General features: G+C 44.3%; 2 protein-coding genes across 5 annotated transcripts in view; both read right to left on the bottom strand.

Annotated features, from left to right (window-relative positions):
- LOC120372809 (cell migration inducing hyaluronidase 1) overlaps positions 1-17,272 on the bottom strand; it is a 138,717-nt gene extending 121,445 nt beyond the window's left edge. For all 4 annotated transcript variants that reach the window (XM_039490201.1, XM_039490203.1, XM_039490204.1 and 1 more), the window contains exon 1: positions 17,143-17,272. The gene's annotated coding sequence lies outside the window, so the exon portion shown is untranslated. The remainder of the gene's footprint in view (positions 1-17,142) is intronic.
- The window catches only part of LOC120372811 (cell surface hyaluronidase-like), a 76,938-nt gene that overhangs the window by 47,450 nt on the left and 9,517 nt on the right, over positions 1-19,971 (bottom strand). The window contains exons 4-16 of the mRNA XM_039490208.1: positions 16,325-16,465; positions 15,357-15,912; positions 14,401-14,570; positions 13,951-14,139; positions 13,408-13,577; positions 12,034-12,243; positions 7,486-7,691; positions 5,759-5,828; positions 4,938-5,066; positions 3,723-3,808; positions 2,148-2,279; positions 1,992-2,027; positions 939-1,091 (exon numbers count right to left, since the gene is read on the bottom strand). Coding sequence (XP_039346142.1) covers positions 939-1,091; positions 1,992-2,027; positions 2,148-2,279; positions 3,723-3,808; positions 4,938-5,066; positions 5,759-5,828; positions 7,486-7,691; positions 12,034-12,243; positions 13,408-13,577; positions 13,951-14,139; positions 14,401-14,570; positions 15,357-15,912; positions 16,325-16,465 — 2,248 coding nt within the window. The remainder of the gene's footprint in view (positions 1-938; positions 1,092-1,991; positions 2,028-2,147; positions 2,280-3,722; positions 3,809-4,937; positions 5,067-5,758; positions 5,829-7,485; positions 7,692-12,033; positions 12,244-13,407; positions 13,578-13,950; positions 14,140-14,400; positions 14,571-15,356; positions 15,913-16,324; positions 16,466-19,971) is intronic.

Raw genomic sequence — 19,971 nt, 5'->3', positions numbered from 1 at the left:
ATCCTGAGTGACTTTTCTTTTGCTTTCTTTGTCAAACTGGTCATATGTTGTTCGGACAGGAAGAAAATAAATGTACGCCCACTGGAAAAGGAAAATCAAAAGAAAAATAGCATCCAGTCGCTTGTTTGGTGACTTCAGTGGGAGATGTGCCTGTGTCAGGAATGACGAATCAGGTGCTTACTCAGTAAAGGGTATGTCTATACTGCAATTAAACGCCTGTGCCTGGCCTATGTCAGCTGACTCTGGCTCAGGCTGCAGGGTGATAAAATTGCACTATAGACGGTTGGGCTTGGAGCTATGGGACTCTTCCCCCCCTCCCTCACGGGGTCCCAGAGCCCAAACATCTACACCAGACTTTTACAGCCCCATAGTCTAAGCCCCATGAACCCAAGTCAGCTGACACAGGCCAGCCACGGGTGTTTAATTACAATGTAGACATACCCTAAGGGAGATCAAATGTGTGCCAAAGTCTCTTTGGAGTTGGATGCTAAGGTGTACAGGCAATCTTGTCTCCCCACCCCTTCAGTTCAAATGGAAAATTATCCAGCTTTCCCTATGATGCCACACTGGCATGTCTGGGTTCAGAACAATATTTACAATTGAGTTATAGTGTAACCAAGAGAGCCGTCAGCCCAGACATTGGCTGCAATTGTAGCACTGAAAAAAGTTCTTGGTTTCTTTCAAACTTTCTAATCCACTCTCCAATGACTAATAAATTAGGCAGAAAAATTACATCAAAGACATCCAGTTGTTAAAGCTCTCACTGAGTTTGTCTGGAGAATGGGTTTTATTTGGATATTCATTGGTTATGGCCTGTATAATAAATTTAAACATCCATTTACATTACCCTTTAGTAGTCACATTCATTTCAAAGGCTTTTCTTCTATCACATTTTTCTTATGCTAATATCAAGGATAAATGCCAGATGAATAACCTACTTGTTTCTGGGTAGTGTTCTATATTCTCCATTTGCCCCTCTTCCCCAGTAGCTGTTTTGTCCTCCCTGGGAGCCAATGTTGTTGCTTTCTCCAACAAAGATGGAATGTGCAACTTCCAGGCTGGAACCCTCATCTGTTGGGAAAGTTCCATCACTAGAATCAGACAAAGAAAAATGGAAGGTAACTATGTGGCACAGTTCAAAAGAATAATTAATGAATAATTTAAAGGAGCTTTTAATTGCACTTCTGAAACGGTCATTTTTAATCTGAAGAGATGAATCTGCAGGAATTAAAAAACAGTCTTTAGAAACCAGCCAATTAGTATTAAGCACCAGTAATAATGCTAATTTAGTAGTTCAGGCAACTACACTTAGGTCTGATTTTTATATAGCATCCTCCATCCTAAAGCATTTTACAAAGCATGAGCCAAACTCTAGTTCAGAATTGGGAAGTTACAAATTCTTTGAAAAGTGTGAAAAAACAAAAAACACAGCTAGGGTCTGATCCAAAGCTCACTGAAGTCAATGGAAAGATTCCCACTGTCTGCGACTAGCTTTGGATCAGGCTCTTAAATCACAATTTATCTCAGAGAGGTTTCTGGTTTACAACAGAACAAACCTTTCCATTACCTGCAGGTAGTAGGAATGTGGTCAGAAGAACCATTCTACAGCCACACAGAGGGCCTTTTCCTGCCACTTCTGCATGGAAATATACCAAAGGTATGGACATTTTTGGTCTTGCCTTGACGAGACTGAATACGAATCTCCTTAGCGTGCACCAGAATGTTTAGTCTAAGGGTTTAGAATCTACAGCCCAAAAGTCATAATGTCTGATTATTGACATATTCCCCAGACACGATAAGGCAAAGAAATTGAAATGCCATATTGCCATTTTCATTAATAACTATTACAGGAGAGACCTGATGTGGTTTGGGAAGGACATGTGAGATTCTTGCATCTTAATCTGAGCACCAGAGAAGCACCTTCCATTCTTTAATGTTTTAAATTGTGGAGAACCCTGAAAAACACAGCATACCTAGAGAAATGAAATTACCTAGCTAGGGTGAGTCCAATTCCATTGTCTGAAAACCTAGAAAAGAAGAAACACGAATGTGTAACATCAGACGTGCCTAGTAACTTAATTTGTCCTACAGACCCACTTATGTCAGTAATGAGCAGAAGGATATAAACTGTAATTACAGTCACCTACCCACAGTTGCGGAAAATAATGTCACCGCCCCTGGCCCAGGCCCCATGGTCGTTATTTTTAAAAGCGATGAGGCCATCAATTAAGGCAGGAACTCGTGGTTTTACAGGGTCAGCATCCTGATGTGGGCGGAACCTGAAGCAAGGAATCTAGTTATTATACCAGAGCAATGGGAAATAACCTTAAACACAGGAGGTCCTGTCAGTCACAGTCACTGATGGGTTTCAGGGAAGTAATTTTGTTTCTATTTTCAGCTGAATTTATGTATCCTGGATCACATTCAAAACAATAGCTTCATTTTGGTACTGCATCTTATTGCAAGGCTAACACAGAATAAACATTAAGAGTGAAATTCTGGCCCCAGTGAAGTCAATGGAAAAGCACCCATTGATTTCAATGGAGCCAGGATTTCTCTCTCAGGGTGGATTTTCAGAAGGATCTACATGATTTAGGAGCACACAGTAACATTTGCAAAAGCACCTGTCACTTGGTTGCTTTTAGAAATCCTACCCACAAGCCCCATTGAGTTTCAATGGGACTTGTGTTCCTAAATCACATTGGCATTTTGAAACTCCCACCCTGCAAGAAGATGCCAACTGATGATAATTAAGTGACATGCATGAGCTATTATTCCAGTCTTAAAGTGGGACTCCCATGTCTGAAAGCTTTACTCAGCATGAATCTATAGATTTTCCAATCACTTTCAGAATATTTCTTGCCACGCTTGCTGATTACTGAACACTGCTGAATTTGGGAAGAAAAAAAATCCCCTTATTCTTCCCCAGTCCATCTTCACATTGCAGAAGGATGAAACTGAAACTCATGGGGCTGTATTGTCCCCTCTGCTCCCAGAAGCAAGGGGCCCGAGGGAGGAGGGAAGCCACAAAAAGGAGAAGTGTCACTTCCGCTGCATTACTGTCCCTATCCTTCAACTCCGTGGGAAACTCTCAGTGCTCTGTGAAGCTCACAATGTACGAGTGAGGTGGGGCTGGCCAGGACACAGCAGAAGAGAATGGCTGATCTCTGCAGCATTGCTCCACGTAAGCCCACAGGATTCCAGTGGGTTAGCCAATAGCATTAAATATTCACTTTCCCTCTCCGTGACATGAATCCCTGGAAGCTTCCCTCTCCCCCGCCCCCCATAAATGTATAGACAAAAAGAGACACCCCGTGTGTGAAGATTATTGCAAGCAGATTATGTAACAGATGGCTGAGATTGTACCCAAAATCATAGGCACTAATTAGGTTGTGAAATTGATTTTATCATCTAGATTTCAGCTAAGTCATTGATAACAATAGTTAACCAAATTATGAAAACTCCATTCTTTTCAAGGACTCTTCTGCCAACATCTCAGAGCTCCAAGTGCACATTTGTCATTTTTTAAGCAATACTACAAAGGATTCAGCACACAGTTCTGAAATATTTGCCTCTTTATATCCCAGGTTGTGGGTCTATATTCTCAGGCTATTCCATCCATAACAAGGTCCAGCAACCCGCCGAGTATACTGCGGGCTCCTGAAAACACCAGAAGCAATAAAATGAACCCAAACATTTTTATCCATACAGCATTTACTCACCTGGCATTATCTACAGTAAGATACTCTCGAGGATTTTCAGCACTGGCTTTTGTTGTCTTTACTCCTTTTCCAATAAACAAGCCAGCCTGAAAAATATATAGGAGTTCAATTATTTTAACAAGGAGACCACACAGCACAAGCTAAAGAAGATCAAACGGTATTATAAATGGAACACAAACATGTTTAAGGCACTGTAAGCCCTCTGCATGCCAGTGCTTTCCATCCCAAGGATTGGCCTCTGAGCCATTTGGATGTTGTCACATTATTACAGTGCCCTTAGTGAAATACATCAAAGTCAGGGCAGAATGCTACAGTGCTATGCCCTTTACATAGTCATTTAAGTGGGCTTCTGAGCCAGAACAAAGAATTTAAACCCCCTCACGCCAGGAAATAAAGCATCCCTGCTGGCCCCGGGAGACAAAGAATGATGTTGCAGAGAGAGAACAGTGCTCCTGCTGAGAGGCAAGACCTTAATTCCTCTTAGATTTGTAATTTCTTTACAATCAAAGCAGAACATGATCCAGTGTAGTGAAGTTAAAGATTGCAATGCAGTGTTATTGCAGAGATGAACCAGCACATACATGGATAGAGCAAGATAAAGTTGTATGAAGTTCTCTTTATCTATTAAAGTATATCCTAATAAAACCACCACCACCACCCACCACAACGTCCCAAATTTGATACAGTAATATTTGCTTCCTCTCCATCTGGAATCCTGAGCAATAATGAAAAAAGGATTCTTATTTGTAGATTCTGTCTTTATGCCTACAGCGCATTTAGACAAAATGTTTTCATGGAATTACCTTCGAGTGAGATTAAAGTTATTGCAATTATTTGGGGGGGAGGGAAGAAAGCAGACCAGGATTTGGCCCTACCCCAGCTATTTTGCAGGGCTCTGGTCACACCTCCCCACCCACCCACCATTGCAGTAGAGAGTAGCCTACAGCCTTCTACCCTTTACACTACATCTACTACTGCATGCATTCCTCTGTGCTGTGTGGCACAGAGCAGCAAACCGCCCACAATCTCAGTTTGTTCATCTGTATAATAGGAATAATACCATCCAGGTACATTGCAGAGATGTTGAGACAACTGTTTAGTCAGTGTCTGAACAGCACTATGAAAGTGTTTCTAGCCCATGCGACCTGAGAGCTACCTACAGTAAGTGCTAAATCTTATTATGTTTGTGCAAATGTAGGAAAATCTTTTACATGCCTTGAAATTAGAATGGACTCTGTTGTTGTAAAATATCCCCAAGGGAGTAAACTCCACCTGTGCTTCTGGGTATTGTCCCTCAGACTGTCCGGTTGGAACCCGGTGGAAGATGTACCATATCCCAACATCCTAAAACACAATAAAAAGGTTGAGACTCTGGAGCAGTACAATAAATTCTCAGACCCTATAGTATTTAGCTTTGCCAGCTGCACCAATATAAATACAGTATATGAAATCAAATTTTCAAAGAAACTTCTTACACAGCCTGCAAAATGAGCAGGCACCACTTTGTGCATACAAAACCAACACATCTGTCTATACAAGCTTACTCCGCTTGCATGCATAAATGCTCATCCGAGCACACACCTGCGGACTTTGCATGCACATATATTGGGGGTATGAAGGAGAAGGGTAGATGAAATTTTGGCTTAGGGAACATGCCATCATTCATACACAGGATTTGCATGTATAGCTGGGGTTCCAGTTCTTTATTAAACATTATTATTAAATACAATGGTCACCATTAAAGAGTCAACATTTGCCAACAGAAAACCACACATTTATTTCCTGCTTTACACAAGGGGAAACTGTGGTGTCACATATCAGGTTCTGTGCACATGGATGATCTCTGGACACAAACACAACTTTCCAGTTCACTAGCAGTGATATTGTACCAGGTCAATAAATTACCTAATTGCCTTTGGCCTTATGCAGCAATAGGCACCCAGATTCTACATTAAAAATGTGATGCCTTTCACACCAATGGCATCAATAAGTGGATTGAAGGTGATATATGGCCCTTGCTGGTTAAATTATATTACCTGAGCACCAGCTGCTGCATTCTCTATCAAATTGTTGTTTGGGTTAGCAATCCAGAATGTGCTGACAGCCCTGAAAATAAAAACACAAAATGATCCTAAGGAGTAACGAAACAGGAAGGGCTAAGCTTTTATAGCATTGCATTAGACTTTAGCCACAACACTCCCATTGATTTTAAAACTCCATACATACTCTTCATGAAAAATAAAAGCAATGATGTCAGACATGTTCATTTATGGTCCTACATACTGAAAGCATTAAGTTATATGAGGCTATTCACACAAAAATCTGTGCTCTGTTAAAATCAAGTAAGGAAACCCGAGGTCATTTTTTCAAGCATTTGCTAGGGACAGAATTAAATAGCTATGGAAAATGTCTAAAAACTGAACTTCTGTTCTTCTTTAGAGCTGGGAGTGAGGGAGGAAGGTCTAACTCCTTACAGCTTTACGATCCATTCAGAAGGACACCAGAATAAGCATCCTCTGCAAACAGATTATTAATGGGATTAAAGAGCGATACTAATTCCTTTGCTCAAATTAAGGACACTATCAAGCAGAAAGATTCATGGCGGAACAGACAAAAGCTAGTTATATTTATGCAAACATTATGGTTTATTAAAGCAGACTTCCCTTTTTGTTTAAGAAAAATAAATTTGATGGACAATATATACCACATGTAAGGAAAAAATATATATAAGTATTTACTCATAGAAGCTAATTTGATCATTTTTAAATCAGAAAATTCTAACACACATTTATTTCTTAACCATCCTATTACATTTGTAGGGTTTCCATGCTCATGGGAACAGTCCTAAATCAACATGAATATCCTAGTGGATTGGATGGTTTGCAGGAATGGCCCAAATACCTGCAATATACCTGTGTTAGCCACAAAAGCACAGGAGTATTCCCAATGAAGTCAATGGGATTACTTGGCAAGTAAAAATTATCAGGATGTGGCCCTTAAATTTTATCCCGGAAAATACAGGGGTCCTGGGCTAAACTATGCTCTCATCAGCAACCCTAGTTGAGTCAATGGGATCGTATTCGTACCCACATTACAATGGACCATTTCTTCAGTTTGGATGTGTACTCCAGCCACCAATAATAAGGACTTTTGTTTTTCCTCTGAGCAAAGTGCAACAAAACATGGCTAATTATAATTTATGCTAATCGTTACATTTGATCCCCTAATGTATTCATGTGCTAATGGCTAATTTACTCTAGACGCTATGATCCAAATTCATCATTGGTGCAAAAAAAGCGGGGGGGAACTCCCTTTGAAGTGAATGGGATTTATGTCTGCTTATGCCAGGCTGAAATGAGCCCCATTTATCAGACAGATTTCATGGAACCTTCATTATCCCAATTCAAAAGGATTCAGAGACGAGCAAAACACTATATTGTGTTTCTCTCTCACTAGAAACAGTGACAAGAATGGAACTCAATAAATAAATAAACTGACTGAGATTCAGGTCTTTATTAGCACAGACCTTCACGACCCTCCACCTCAAGACACTTTACCTAGTAGGTAATATTTATTTAAAAAAACAGAAACTTGCAGTAGAAGCTAAAATTTGTCACGACCCCAATAGTACCATGTGTCAAACTTGGGAAAACAAACCCCACTCTGTAAACACCTTAGTTTCACCTCAGTATCATAAATTTAGTACTTTCAAGACCAGATGCTATATAATAGTGAAGACTTATTGTATTCATTGAGGGCTTACATGCAGTCGGTGCTTGGTATAGGTATATAATTCCCATAGACATTGCTACGCATTGCGAGGCATGTGGCTTCATCGCGGTCTGAAGGCAAGATTGTTCCAGGCTTGGTAAGGAGGCCCAAATTGTGGTAAAATGTATTGCGTTGCTCCAGCCCATCTTCAAGGAAAAAACAGTGACCCAAAGTATCATAGCCAATAGTATCTTTCACCTGAACCGATTATACAAAACATGGGTTACATGTTAACTACAAAGATATTTGTCATTGATAAACTTCAAAAACCTTTAAGACCAGTTTTGCCACCCTCACTCACACTGAATGGTACTTTCATCTGTGAGTAGTCCTGAAACTAAATCCAGAGTAAGATATACTCAGTAAGGGTAGGGTGACCAGATAGCTATTGTGGGGGGAAAAAAAAGCCACCACTGAAAAAATGGGATGGGGAGGGGGGGAAATAGGTGCCTATATAAAGAAAAAGTCCCCAAAAACCGGGACTGTCCCTTTAAAAAACAGGACATCTGGTCACCCTAAGTAAAGGTGAACTAATTTGGCCCTTACTAAATTCAGGGCCTTATCTTCCTCACATTGCAGTCAACAGCAAAACTCCCATTAACTTTAATCTGATTAGGATCATATGCATAATTAATAGCAAATGCTGCAATTCTAGGTTTGAAACTGCACTGGATTCTATGTAAGAATATTTGATACAGATAAAGTATTGTGATATTTATCAGCATGAGTGTGTTACTCTAGATTTCTTTGAGAGATTTCCCAAGTGGTCCTGGGGAGTCGGAGGTGAAGAGATTCAGTAAGAGTTTTAATGCAGAAAAATTTGCACTACTAAATTCAATAAGATGTTTCATCTACATTTTCTGGTTATTAATTCTCCTAATGATTTGCAGAGGTTGCAACCCATCATGTCTACATTCTTAAGATTAACTTGACACGTGCACAAAAATATTTCATTAAAACATACTAAGACCAAGCGGACTTAGCATAAGCCTGCTTCGATGTACAGCATTACAGTGAGGATTTCTAAAATATCTTCATAACTGAAAATACTAAAAATCAGACCAGTTAAAATACTGAGCATTTTTTGCCAAATCTTATTTGACAGGTTTCAATGAAACTTTTAAGTTAACTCTATACTTTAAATGTCAGCACATTTACTTGCAGTCTTTACATGGACATTACGCAAATCAGGGGCGGCTCTAGGATTTGTGCTGCCCCAAGCACGGAGGCATGCCGCGGGGGGCGCTCTGGCGGTCGCCGGTCCCGTGGCTCCGGTGGACCTCCCGCAGGCATGCCTGCGGATGCTCCACCGGAGCCGCAGGACCAGCGGACTCTCCGCAGGCATGCCTGCGGGAGGTCCACCGGAGCCGCCTGCCGCCCTCCCGCGGGATGCTGCCCCAAGCGCGTGCTTGGCGCGCTGGGGTCTGGAGCCGGCCCTGACTCAAATTGATGTCAGTGGGAATTTTGCATGTATAAGGAGCAAGACTAAATAATATGAACCTACATGGTTTCCTCTAGATACAGAGGGATAGTTAAACCAGATATAGTATATGAATCTGGGGAAAAGGATGATTATTATTGTAAGTGTACTTGTAATTCAGTGTTTATCTACTGTATACAAGTATACTTACAGTATATGAATCTGGAAAGCAGTATGAGAATTGTATGGTACAGACTTATATAATAATTGCAAGTGACACAGTTGCCAATTCCCACTGGCATTCATTTTCCCCTGATAATCAACTCTCTAAATTGGAATCAGCAGCTTTTGTATCTGTCTCAATGAGATGTCTAGAGAGCACTTAATATACAGGCAAAAAAAACCACAACACAGACACACACACACACAAACACACACCTCTTACTGACTGCAGTTTTTGGAAGCCCACTGACAATATTCCCACTCAGAATTCAGGAGCACATGCTCAGCCTGAGAGGGTCAGTTGCAACAAGCCTGAGCAATCTAGAAGCAGTGGCACTGAGGAGTGTGCTAGTCAGTTCAGCCTTGCTAACAGATAGCTAAACCCATTTCTGAGCTAACAATGCCACATGTCTTTGCCAACCTCCTAAGAATGGTAATGTTCTATCTAAATATGTCCTTTAGTGTGATGGGCAGGAACAGTGCTGAGGATGCTTTCAATCAGCAGTGAGCTAAGGAATAAACACATAAGACCAAGTACTCCTCTTTGGAAGAAAATAAATGATTAACAATAAATCTCTCCATGCCAGAAAGACAGAATTTCAGTTGCATCCTTTGATTCTCATGGATCTGGCTGAGGGTTGCAAACTTGGATTTTAGATCCATGGTGAATGATGAGCCAAAAGCTGACCCTGTGCCTGAAGCAAGATTTAACTTTTAATTCAGGTGGGTTTTTTTGTTTAAGCCAGAAAAAGACAGGAGCTCCCTAGTAATTTTAATATCTGAAACTACACTGACCACACACCTAATTGGGAATAACACTGTTTAAAGATCATTTATATTTGCACTGAAAAAAATCAGGGTCCAAAGAAATAGTCCTGCAATCATAATTTTGGCCTGATTATCCTGGTGTATTCATGAATATATATTACAGATCGAAACCAAAGGTTTGGAAAAGAAGTACCGTACTACCTATCACACTGTGATATTGGGAGTAGCAGACTATTGTATGTTTAAGAATGAAACTGTGTCCACTCAGTAACCTTGTGCTCCAGTAGTGTTTCCAATATCAGATAATTAGGATGCTTCCAAACGCTGAATTATATATAGCTCAGCAATACAATATAAGTGACCTTCATGCTCTGCAACTTTATACAGTAATGACTACAGTGTTCGGTGGCATGTGTTGTGCATGTCAGTGAAGTAGCAGGCTTGTCACAACCCGCTTTTCAGCTGTGATAAGTAACCTAAACTGTGCTGCGAGGCTGCTGACTGTGTGCCATGTCTGTGCCATGTCACAAAGAGCTGACATCGGACGTGGCTTTCATCTTGTTGACAGGTACACAATTGTGCCACAAAATGCTGCATCCCACCTCATATTTTACTAAGTGCTCCAGTTTATTCATTCATGATAGCATAAAACTGGGGGAAAACCCTGTATCAAAGTTTCTCTTCTCCAAACTCTGAAGCATCACAACATAAGGCCAAATTAATGTGCATATTATATATATTTTAACATATTACTCAATTGTTCATGCACTGAGATATTTGTTCCCGTCTGAAACCTCAGATTGGTCTGAGAGGACTAGCTACAGATTTATTTTAATTACTGCACTGGAGCAAAATGATTTCCTTCACAGATTCAGCTAGTACATTTATCTACTCATTGATCTGGGGACTCAGAGCCTTTGCAAACCCATATGCTATCCCCTGCAGGGCTAGATTTTGCATTTGGGTTTCTAATTTAGTTGACAGATGTGGAATCTCAGTCAGACAGCTCCCTACTGACTACACTTTTGACAAGTCTCAAGAGCGCAAGTTATTCCAGTTAGGTCAACATTAATATATCCTCTAATTGTTCATCTGATTCAAAAGATCTAATATAAATAAATGATTATATTTGTGAGGAAGGAAAAGGAAGACACTATTTATTCCATCAACTTTTGGAGGTTCTGCCAACACAAACACTTAAGATATGAGGAACTGACAATCAACCCTTTTTGGAGGAGATCTGGCCAATGCAAACAGATCTTCAGGCCCACAGAAGGTGCTTTCAGCCCCTGACTCACTTACAAGTACAGTACCAAATGGGCACATACTGCAAAAGCAGTATTAATATGTACATGTATAGGAGCAAGAACAACGTTTCATGAAGAGTGCATAGGGATCATGGATAGATCAGGGTGGGGGAGGATGATGACTAAACACAGGTAACATGCCCCACAAGTACTTCCCTGCCAGTGGGGCCTCACTTCAGCACACCATGCTATTTCATGTGGGGGTAAGAAGAACATGGAGATGCAGTGGAGAAGTTTCCTGAACAAATCTTGGCACTTTCTTGGTTGGGCGCACAGTTTCTGGTAAGCCCCTTTCCACAGTAACTTCTGCCATAGAGTTTGACCCAACGCCAAATTCCCAAGCTCTGTTGGTTTTGCAGTGGGCATTTTGGCCCTTCTTGCTCACATTTCTTTCCCCTTGGTTTTACAAATATTTTTGTATTAGTCCAACATTGTTCCTGGCTTCAACTATAGCTCGATTGTATCACTGTTGCAAATTCCAAGATCGGTAACTTTACCATGTGTTGATGAAGATGACTGTGATAGTGTGAAACTTTCACTGAACAGATTGCTCAGAACAATCAAAGATTTCACTATCTAATCATTCTTAATTATAAACATAATACACAGAACTTGAAATTTCTTTCAACTAGTAGGGCCACTATAGTGTCAATTCTAAAATTTAACCATTTCAAGGTTCATTCCAACAGATACACTAGGAAAAAAAAAGTCATGCTTCAAAATACGTAATTGCATGGTGTTAACATGTGTCAGGACATATTACACATTTTTTAACATTCAGCAAAATAAAAGAAGTAGTTTGTCAGTAAAATGTATCTCTTACCAGAAGGCCATGTGTTCCATGAATGGCAACACACCTAGAGAAACAGTGGTGTATGGCCAGATTATCAAGGTAAGTAGGGGATTCATAGCCTCCTTTCTCATCCACGTCTCCAGTCAAGTGAAAATGAACGGGATAGCTGCCCAGTATTTGCTGCCCCATGTTTTTTAATTCCACTCCTGCCATGTGAACAGAGGTAAAATTCCTTTGGATCTATTGAGACAAATACAGACCTAAGGAAAGAATTTGCAGTACAAGAGTGTGACAGCAAAAAAACCAAACAATTGTTAAACAAGCATCAAGTAACAAAGTGCGTGATCCTGCAAAGTGCTAATCTGCTTCCACTGACTTCAGTATAGGATTGGGCCCAAAGGTTGCATCTTTCTACATCTGTCTCAACTTCCCAAATACCGAATGGGTAGTGGTGTCCAAAATGAACAGTCTTGAACCATTTATAGACTTTATTCCTGGCAATATACACACTTATTTAATAGCTATAGAAAAAAAATACTACTGCCAGCTACCAAAAAGTCATATTCAACATCTTTAAGGTGCCACCAAAAGTCTATATTTCCTGGTAGCTACATCTCAATCAAATGCTATTGGGCTAGATCCTCTGCATAGCGCAATTGATTTCACCACCTGACCTCGCTGAGGGTACTCTGATTAACATCAGCTGAGGGTCCATCCAGTTATTTGGAGGGGAAGAGGGGGAAAACAAAACAAAACAAAACAAGCAACAACCACCACCTCTCCAAAAAAAACACAATGGCCCAGAATGTGATTGGGATCCGCATGGCTGCACTGAGGTAAAGCTAGTGTGACCCTTGCTTCCTTGAACAGCTGCCAGGGGCCACTCACAATAGTAGACATTGTGCTCTGGAAAACACATGGAATGCTTGCTCCCACCATCCTACAGAGATGAGTACACTGAAAATGAAAAGGGATGTGAACACGGGATCAGGACCCACCCCACCACCACATGGGCCTGTGAAGCAGGGTTGATGCACTGAGGGATGCAGTGCTCCATCCTAGTGAATAAAGCAAAATGTGCCTCTGGAGGGAGTAAAGTCTCCTTCTTGCGTAGTGTAACTTCCCAATGACCCCCACTCAGGGCTATGGCTTACAAAAAACGAACTAACCCAGAGGAAGATAGAAGTGTATATTACACCTTATATTAGAGGTGAGCCAGAGGGTGTAATTTCATTGTGGATCAAGTTTTGCAAATAGCTCAATAACCTTTTAGTATTCTCTCTCATTACATACAAATACATACCTGCTGTACCTGGGGAAAAAACTGTCATTTTACATTACTCATGTAAAAGTTGGATAGTAAATAAATATCTGAAGTTGAGAGAGAGGACAAAAGCCACTTACTTTAATCTGTCCTCCAAATGTGTCATAGGAGAAAAACTGGCATTGATTTTGTCCATAACAAGAGTCCTCCATTTCTCCCTGAATAAGTATATTTCTAGTCAGGAGACCAACTTCTGCCCTCATGTCTATGCCATCTACAACTTCCCCGATATGAAGATAAAGTGGGCTGCCTGTGGGGAAAAAAAAGTTATATTTGAATTTAGCTAAGTTTACTATCTTCATTCACCACACAGTTCTAAACACATACACAATTTTCTCACAAGATTCAGTCAGTCATTTTAATTATAATAAATTTCTATGTGTTTCACAACTGTGAAGGGTCGGATCCTGCAAGTGCTAAGCACTTATGTTGAAATCACTAAGCAACCAGCCAGCAAACACAGGCGAGTAGTCTCATTGCCTTCAATGGACAACACTTTGTGTAAACTTACATGCCTAAGTATTTGCAGGACTGGGCCCCAATTTTGCAAACTTCAGCTAAAGTGGAGTTAAAAAGTGACAAATATTTTTTGCACAGAAATAACTTAAGAACGTATTTCATACCATCAATCTTCACTTGATTACTTTTACATTCAGGGCAAGGAAGGAGATTAAATTCTTCAGCTTGATGCATGGAATAGTCAGTGCTAGCAATGACTATCCTATCACCAGGTAGCCAACTTGTAACCTCATCCACTAAGTTAAGAATTATGCCTTTGGACACTTCCACTCTAAATCCATTATGAGGAATTCCTAGGGGGAAAAACAGTCAGTTATTCTTTACTGCTGTGTACCAGTGCATTTTGGATAATTGCACTGAGTATCTACTCAATCAATTTTAATGAAATAATTCAAGGTCTCATATCCTTTTATGGGGCATAAAGACTATGCCCAATTATTATTTCATGACACTTTTTGTCTGTGATCCCCATGCATCGGACCAAGTTCTATAATATTAGTCTAAATTAGTACAGATTTCAATGGTAGAAGAAAAAAGAAAAGAGCACACTACACCTTTTACCCATCCACTGAAAGCAGTGACTCTAAAATTGATTCCTTCATAGGTTTGAAAATCTCTTCCTGCTATTGCTATCCCAGTTGTTCCAGTCCCTTGATACTGTTTTCTATCTTCTGTTGTTGAAAACTGACCACCTCCAAGGATCCCAACCAGAGCCCAGGGCTGCCTGAGTAAGATCAAGAAGAGTCTGATCATATTGACAGAAATACACCCTGTACCCCACAACCCTGAAAGGGCCTTTGTACACAGAGTCCCTGTTACAGAACGTATTCTTAAAATAAAGCAAGCCTGGATTCTAGAATAGTCTCCCATACAGCTCCCTTAATGGCTGTTTTCTTTAATATTTTATATACCAGTGGCTTGAAAAATATTATTTTTTCCTAGTTACAGAAGTTTGCTTGCTTTGATCTTATTATTACACTATGCACCTGGGTATGAGTTTATACACAGTTTTGCGATCGTGCTTGTTAAAAGTAATGTTGAATTCAAAAACCCTCTTAGATGATAGGGAGTTACTATTACAATCTGGAGCTGACAGCTGTCAGCTGTTAGGAAAGAGGCCCAGGAGCTGTCCATGGTGGCGCTACAGGTTTCGCAACGCCTCCCTGCCACGTGTCCGATAACAAAAGCTCTGCCCTGGAACACACACACACACGCTGACAGACACCATGTTCATGTCCTTGTGGAAAAGCCTGATCCGGACACCCGGAAAGTTAGTTCTAGCCCGGTGTCCCCCACTTTGGCGGTCCCACACTAGCGCTGACTTCCCGCAGAATCAGCCAGCCTGGGGCTAGTTTGCGTTTAGCTTGTGTTGTGACCCCAGGCTGGACCAGGCTACAGCACATTCAATAGTCTCTGCCCAGAGGGCGAGGACTGAAGGTTTGGGGCTCGTGCATGATTTCCGCGCGGGACTGAAGCAAATCCCCACCCGAACACCCCGCCCCGGTCTCACCTGTACCCCAGATGCAGGATGTGTTTGCTATGCAGAAGCTCCTTGAGGAGGAGTCGGGTCTCCAGAGTCAAACTCTTCGCGGCTGAGTCTCCTACTGCGGCTGCCACCACCTTGCCCGGAGCTTGGGTGGCTAGAAACTCCCGCAGCCTCCTGCTCTCATCGGCCAGCAGGTGCGTGTCAAAGCGAGCAGCGGCCACCACCTGGGCTGTGTCCGCATCAATGATCCGGATGTTGAGGCCTCGGCTGCTCCAGCGCTTCTCGGACTGGTAGGATCCATAGGGGAGCCCGCCCGCGTACAGGGTTTGGTCCAGCAGCGTCCAGGAGCGAGGCTTCCTCCCGTGTAATTCCAGGGTCCCTCCTCTGTCCACGCCCAGGAATTTCTTTCCGTAGTTCTCCACCTCCGGCCCCTCGGTGGCCTTCCCGTACAGCGAGATGGTGGCCCGGGAGCGGTAGGGGCACCGCGGGGAGCCAATGTGCAGCGCCCCGCCATCCTGAATAAGGATGTAGCGGGCCCTTAAGGCGATGGGCTGCTGCTGATCTGCAAACACCAGCGCCCCTGGAAGGGAAGTGGGGAGACTCGCAGCGACTCCTGCCCGGCTTTGCTGGGCACCTGGCAGCCCGGCTAGCAGGGCGCAAGCCCCCTTCGGCCACCGGCAGGCGCGGCACACAGGATCCCGGGGGCTGCAAGCGGAGGGGGCCAGTGCAAATCTCCCCGACACGCCAGGACCCCCGCCCCCATCCAGGCTACTGGTAAGGCTCGGAGCCGGGGGACGCCCAGGTTTAGTGTCCAGTGACCCCCCCTCCTTGAGGGGATCATCCCAGCGGGTCAGGCCCCCGCGGTTCCCTGGGGGCCTGCTCCCTTCCCAGGTTCTGGCCATGCCCGGCTGCAGCTCTCCCCCCAGACGGGGCTCCGAGCGGCTGGCCAGGCTCAGGGGAAGGCGGGCGCCAGGCCCCTGTTGGTTCCTTACCTCCGTCCTGAATGCGCAGCGAGTGGAAAGTCGCGGAGCTCTCCAGCCTCAGGGCCTCCCCCCTGCCGATGACCACCGAGCGGCTGCCGTCGTGCCCGGGACGCCAGGGAGTCAGGTGCGGGGCGCGCTCGGGACACGGCCCTGCAACACACAGGCGCACACGCCGGTTCAGTGCCGCCCGCCGCGCTCTGCCCGCAGCCCGGCTCCAAGCCCGGAGGATACGCACCTGTTGCGCCGGAGTTCGCCGCTCCACCCCTCTCGCAGGGGGCTGGGGGCAGGCCCAGGCGAGGAGACGGGCCGGGAGGAAAGCCCTTGGGACGAGGAGGCCGCAGCACTGGCGAGACGCCCCCCGAGGCTCCTTGGTCGCTCTCGGACTCGTGCGCCCACGGGGAGCCGCGGTTCCATCCGGTCCTTGAGCCCTGCCCGGCTCGCGGCGGGGCTCTGCCGGCCTGAGCCCGGAGGAGCAGCAGGCACCTGCTGCCCGGGCCGGAGGATCCCCCAGGCGAAGGTGGCAGCGGCTGGGATGGCCCCGCACGCGGCGATGGACGCGCCAAGCCCCAGAGACACACACAGACACTTCGTTCAAAGCATTTTATTCCCACCGGCCCCCGCTCTCCGGCGCCGCTGCAGCCCCCTGCGGAGTAACGCGGCGCTGGGTAAACGCTCCCCGGCCCGCAGGCACGTGGGCTCCGGCGCAGACACAGCGACGTCCCCCAGCAAAACCCAGCCCAGCCGCGGCACCGGACAGGACCCAGCGACAGAGCCGGGCCGCCGCGGGGCAGAGCCGCCAGGGGACCAACGTGCTCCGAGCCGCTTACCGAGCCACGGCTGCTAGGCAGGGCTCCCTCCGCCGCTCTACGGACCGGACCAGGGACAGCTGGCGGGCGCTAAGGTGAAAGCGGCTCCTGAGCGTCCGGCCGCTTCTCCACTCCGGCCGGGCTCCCCCAGCCTCCCTATTTATAGCCCATCTCCCGGCCTCCGGCGCGGCCCCCGCTGTTTACAGCCGCCGAGCCGCTGGCTCCGCCCACCCCGGTGACGCCGGCTCCTCCTGGACCCGCCGTGCGGCTCCCCAGATGGCAGGAGCCGAGCCGAGCTCCCGCCGGCGAGCATCCCGGCCCGGCCCGCCGGGGCCTGCAGGGGGCGCGCGCCGAGCGTTCCGCGCCCACGTGGCCGGACCTGTCAGGCGGCTGGAAGAAATTCCCTGAAACGGGGAGTGGGGGAGAGGTGCCCATTCCCTGCTAACATCCCCTGCGGGATGCAGCTGCCGCCTCTCTGCTACCTTCCAGTGAGGGTCAGACAGAGGGAACGGGTGGCTTGGACTTCCTCTATCGCTTGCACAGTACAGGCTTCACCTTAAAGCGACCTGGGGGCCCCTATCCTCACCGGCAAGGAGCTAAACTTTTCTGCAGGGAAATCGGTAGAGGAGGTGAGCAGTAAAGGGAAAGCTGTTGCCAGACACACAGGCTGGGAAGCCCCAGGCTACATGCTTAAGGAGTGAGGTGCGTTCCTCTTGCTACCCTAAACAAAGCCTGTAGGCAAAGGAGGTGGCAATGGACACCTGCCTAGGACCAGATTTGGATGGCTAAGGATAATTTAGAGAGACAAAGTGGCGAGGTTATATCTTTTATTGGGCCGATTTCTGTTGGCGAGAGAAAAGTTTTTGAGCTTACAGAGAGCTCTTCCTTTGGCAGTTAATCTTGCAAAATCAGTCTAATTAAATCAGCCTCACCCTTTTCTCCGGGATGTGTAGCCGGAGGGCAGCTGGGAATGACTTTTTGTTTAAAGAACTCCAATGGGGAGGACTCAGGACAAGAATGCATGAAAATTGCAGGAGGTAGGATACCACTGGTCTGAGGCTGAGACACCCATGGAGAGGTCATCTGTCCCACAACAGTCACTGTAATGCTGTAGAAAATACCTTCAGGGGTTATTCCAACAAGTCTTGGGCCTGATCCAATGGGCTTTGGATCAGGTCCCTTGCTCTTAAATGATCTGCTCCTGCTCCCATTGATTGCAGTAGTCTTTAGACTGGAGTAGAAAGTCCATTTCAGATTCCATTTTTTTTTCTGAATCAAAGTTATCAGTATTTCTTATGCTGTTAAATGCAGCATGAAAGACCAGAGATTCTGCCAAGCAATGTGTAAATATATTTGAGCACAGATTTGTGGCCACTGAGCTAATTCATTCCCTCATCAAATCCTTCACTAACCATTTAAAAAACCTCAATCCAGAGGAGAGGGACAGCTGGAAGTGAGGAGGCAAATCTACCAGCCACAAATACCACAAAGAGCCAAGGCTAAAGAGGAGCCCACTGTGCAAAGCCATAAGTGCTGCTGATCATGAACAATAAGGGAAGGGAGATACATTCATGTGCCATCATCTGGTCTCACTGTTTCAATCTGTTGCCTCTGAACTTTATTCTGGGGCAAGATTTCTTCTGACGTAGGGGACAGGGCCAATTAAATTGTTTGGAGATCTCTGGAGTCTGAATTCACCTGTCGTAAATGTGCAGAATTTCAGGTAAAAGAGAACTAGAACTTATTTTCCATAGGCATTTATCCAAATGTCCGTTGCATCCCCTGACTGTCGTATTCACCTTCAACTAAAATGTTCATTCTAGAGGAAAATAAAGGTTAATAGACTTGACGAAAATAAAAATAACAGGTTGAGAAATTATATTCAAGCTGTATGTATTATGCTAATACATCAGTACTGGAACTAAATGTATTAAAGGCTTGGGTTATCACTAAATGAGCCCCCTCCCAGCCTACACTTGCCTTAGGGTCCTATGCAACAGTCATTAACTTAGGCGAAATTCCCTCTGATTTCAGAGGGACTTTTGCCAGAGGAAGAACTGCAGGCTCAGCTTTTAAATCTTTATTCGTATGCTTGCGGAGATCTCCAGATTCTTAGATTTAAGTAATTTCCAAAATCTCTCTCTCTCAGTGGTGTTAGTAGCAGCACAGCTATCATGGTTTGATTCTTTTCCTAAGGAAAAGGTTGCCTTGAGGTGAGCAATTTAGAGGCAATTTTCTCCCAGTATTGAAAAGTTCCTAACTGGCATGTGGGCAAAACTGTGGAACAAATTAGACTAGAAACATCTCTATGCTTTTCTGAGAATCCACTTCAGGACTATTTAGGAAATATTACTATCCGAGAGCTGACACTAAAGAGGTGAAATGGGGCTGATTTCACCCTTGACAAACCTCGTTTTCAGGATTATTTTTCTTTTTCAGAAAGAAAGAATAAACTCCAGATTAAAGTTTACACAATACTCTTCAACTACGCAAGATGTTCTCTCAGCACAAGAACATTTCCAACCATGCAAACATCCTCACACCTTCACACAGGAAGACAGAATACCCTGTCTCATCAGCCTTTCCTAGCAAAAGGACCTCATTTTGCTGTTACTCTTACTCTTTTTTTTAGGCTAATCAGTAGTAATCCATCCTGATAAAAACAAAATGGGTCATGCCATTCTTTCCTAATGGACTACCTGATATTAGGAAACTTTTAACAATCCAAGCCCCAACGTGTTGCAATAAATGTAATATTTTGCATGAAAAGTTTAATTGGATTGACTGGGATCTAGTGAGGTCTCATTTAAAGGGAATGACAAAAAAATAGCTGATTCATGACAGAGACAT

Source organism: Mauremys reevesii, linkage group 10 (assembly GCF_016161935.1).
Source record: "Mauremys reevesii isolate NIE-2019 linkage group 10, ASM1616193v1, whole genome shotgun sequence".
NCBI classification, from domain to species: domain Eukaryota; kingdom Metazoa; phylum Chordata; order Testudines; family Geoemydidae; genus Mauremys; species Mauremys reevesii.
The sequence above is the reverse complement of the archived record's forward strand: the minus strand, read 5'-3'. Positions and strand labels throughout refer to the sequence as shown.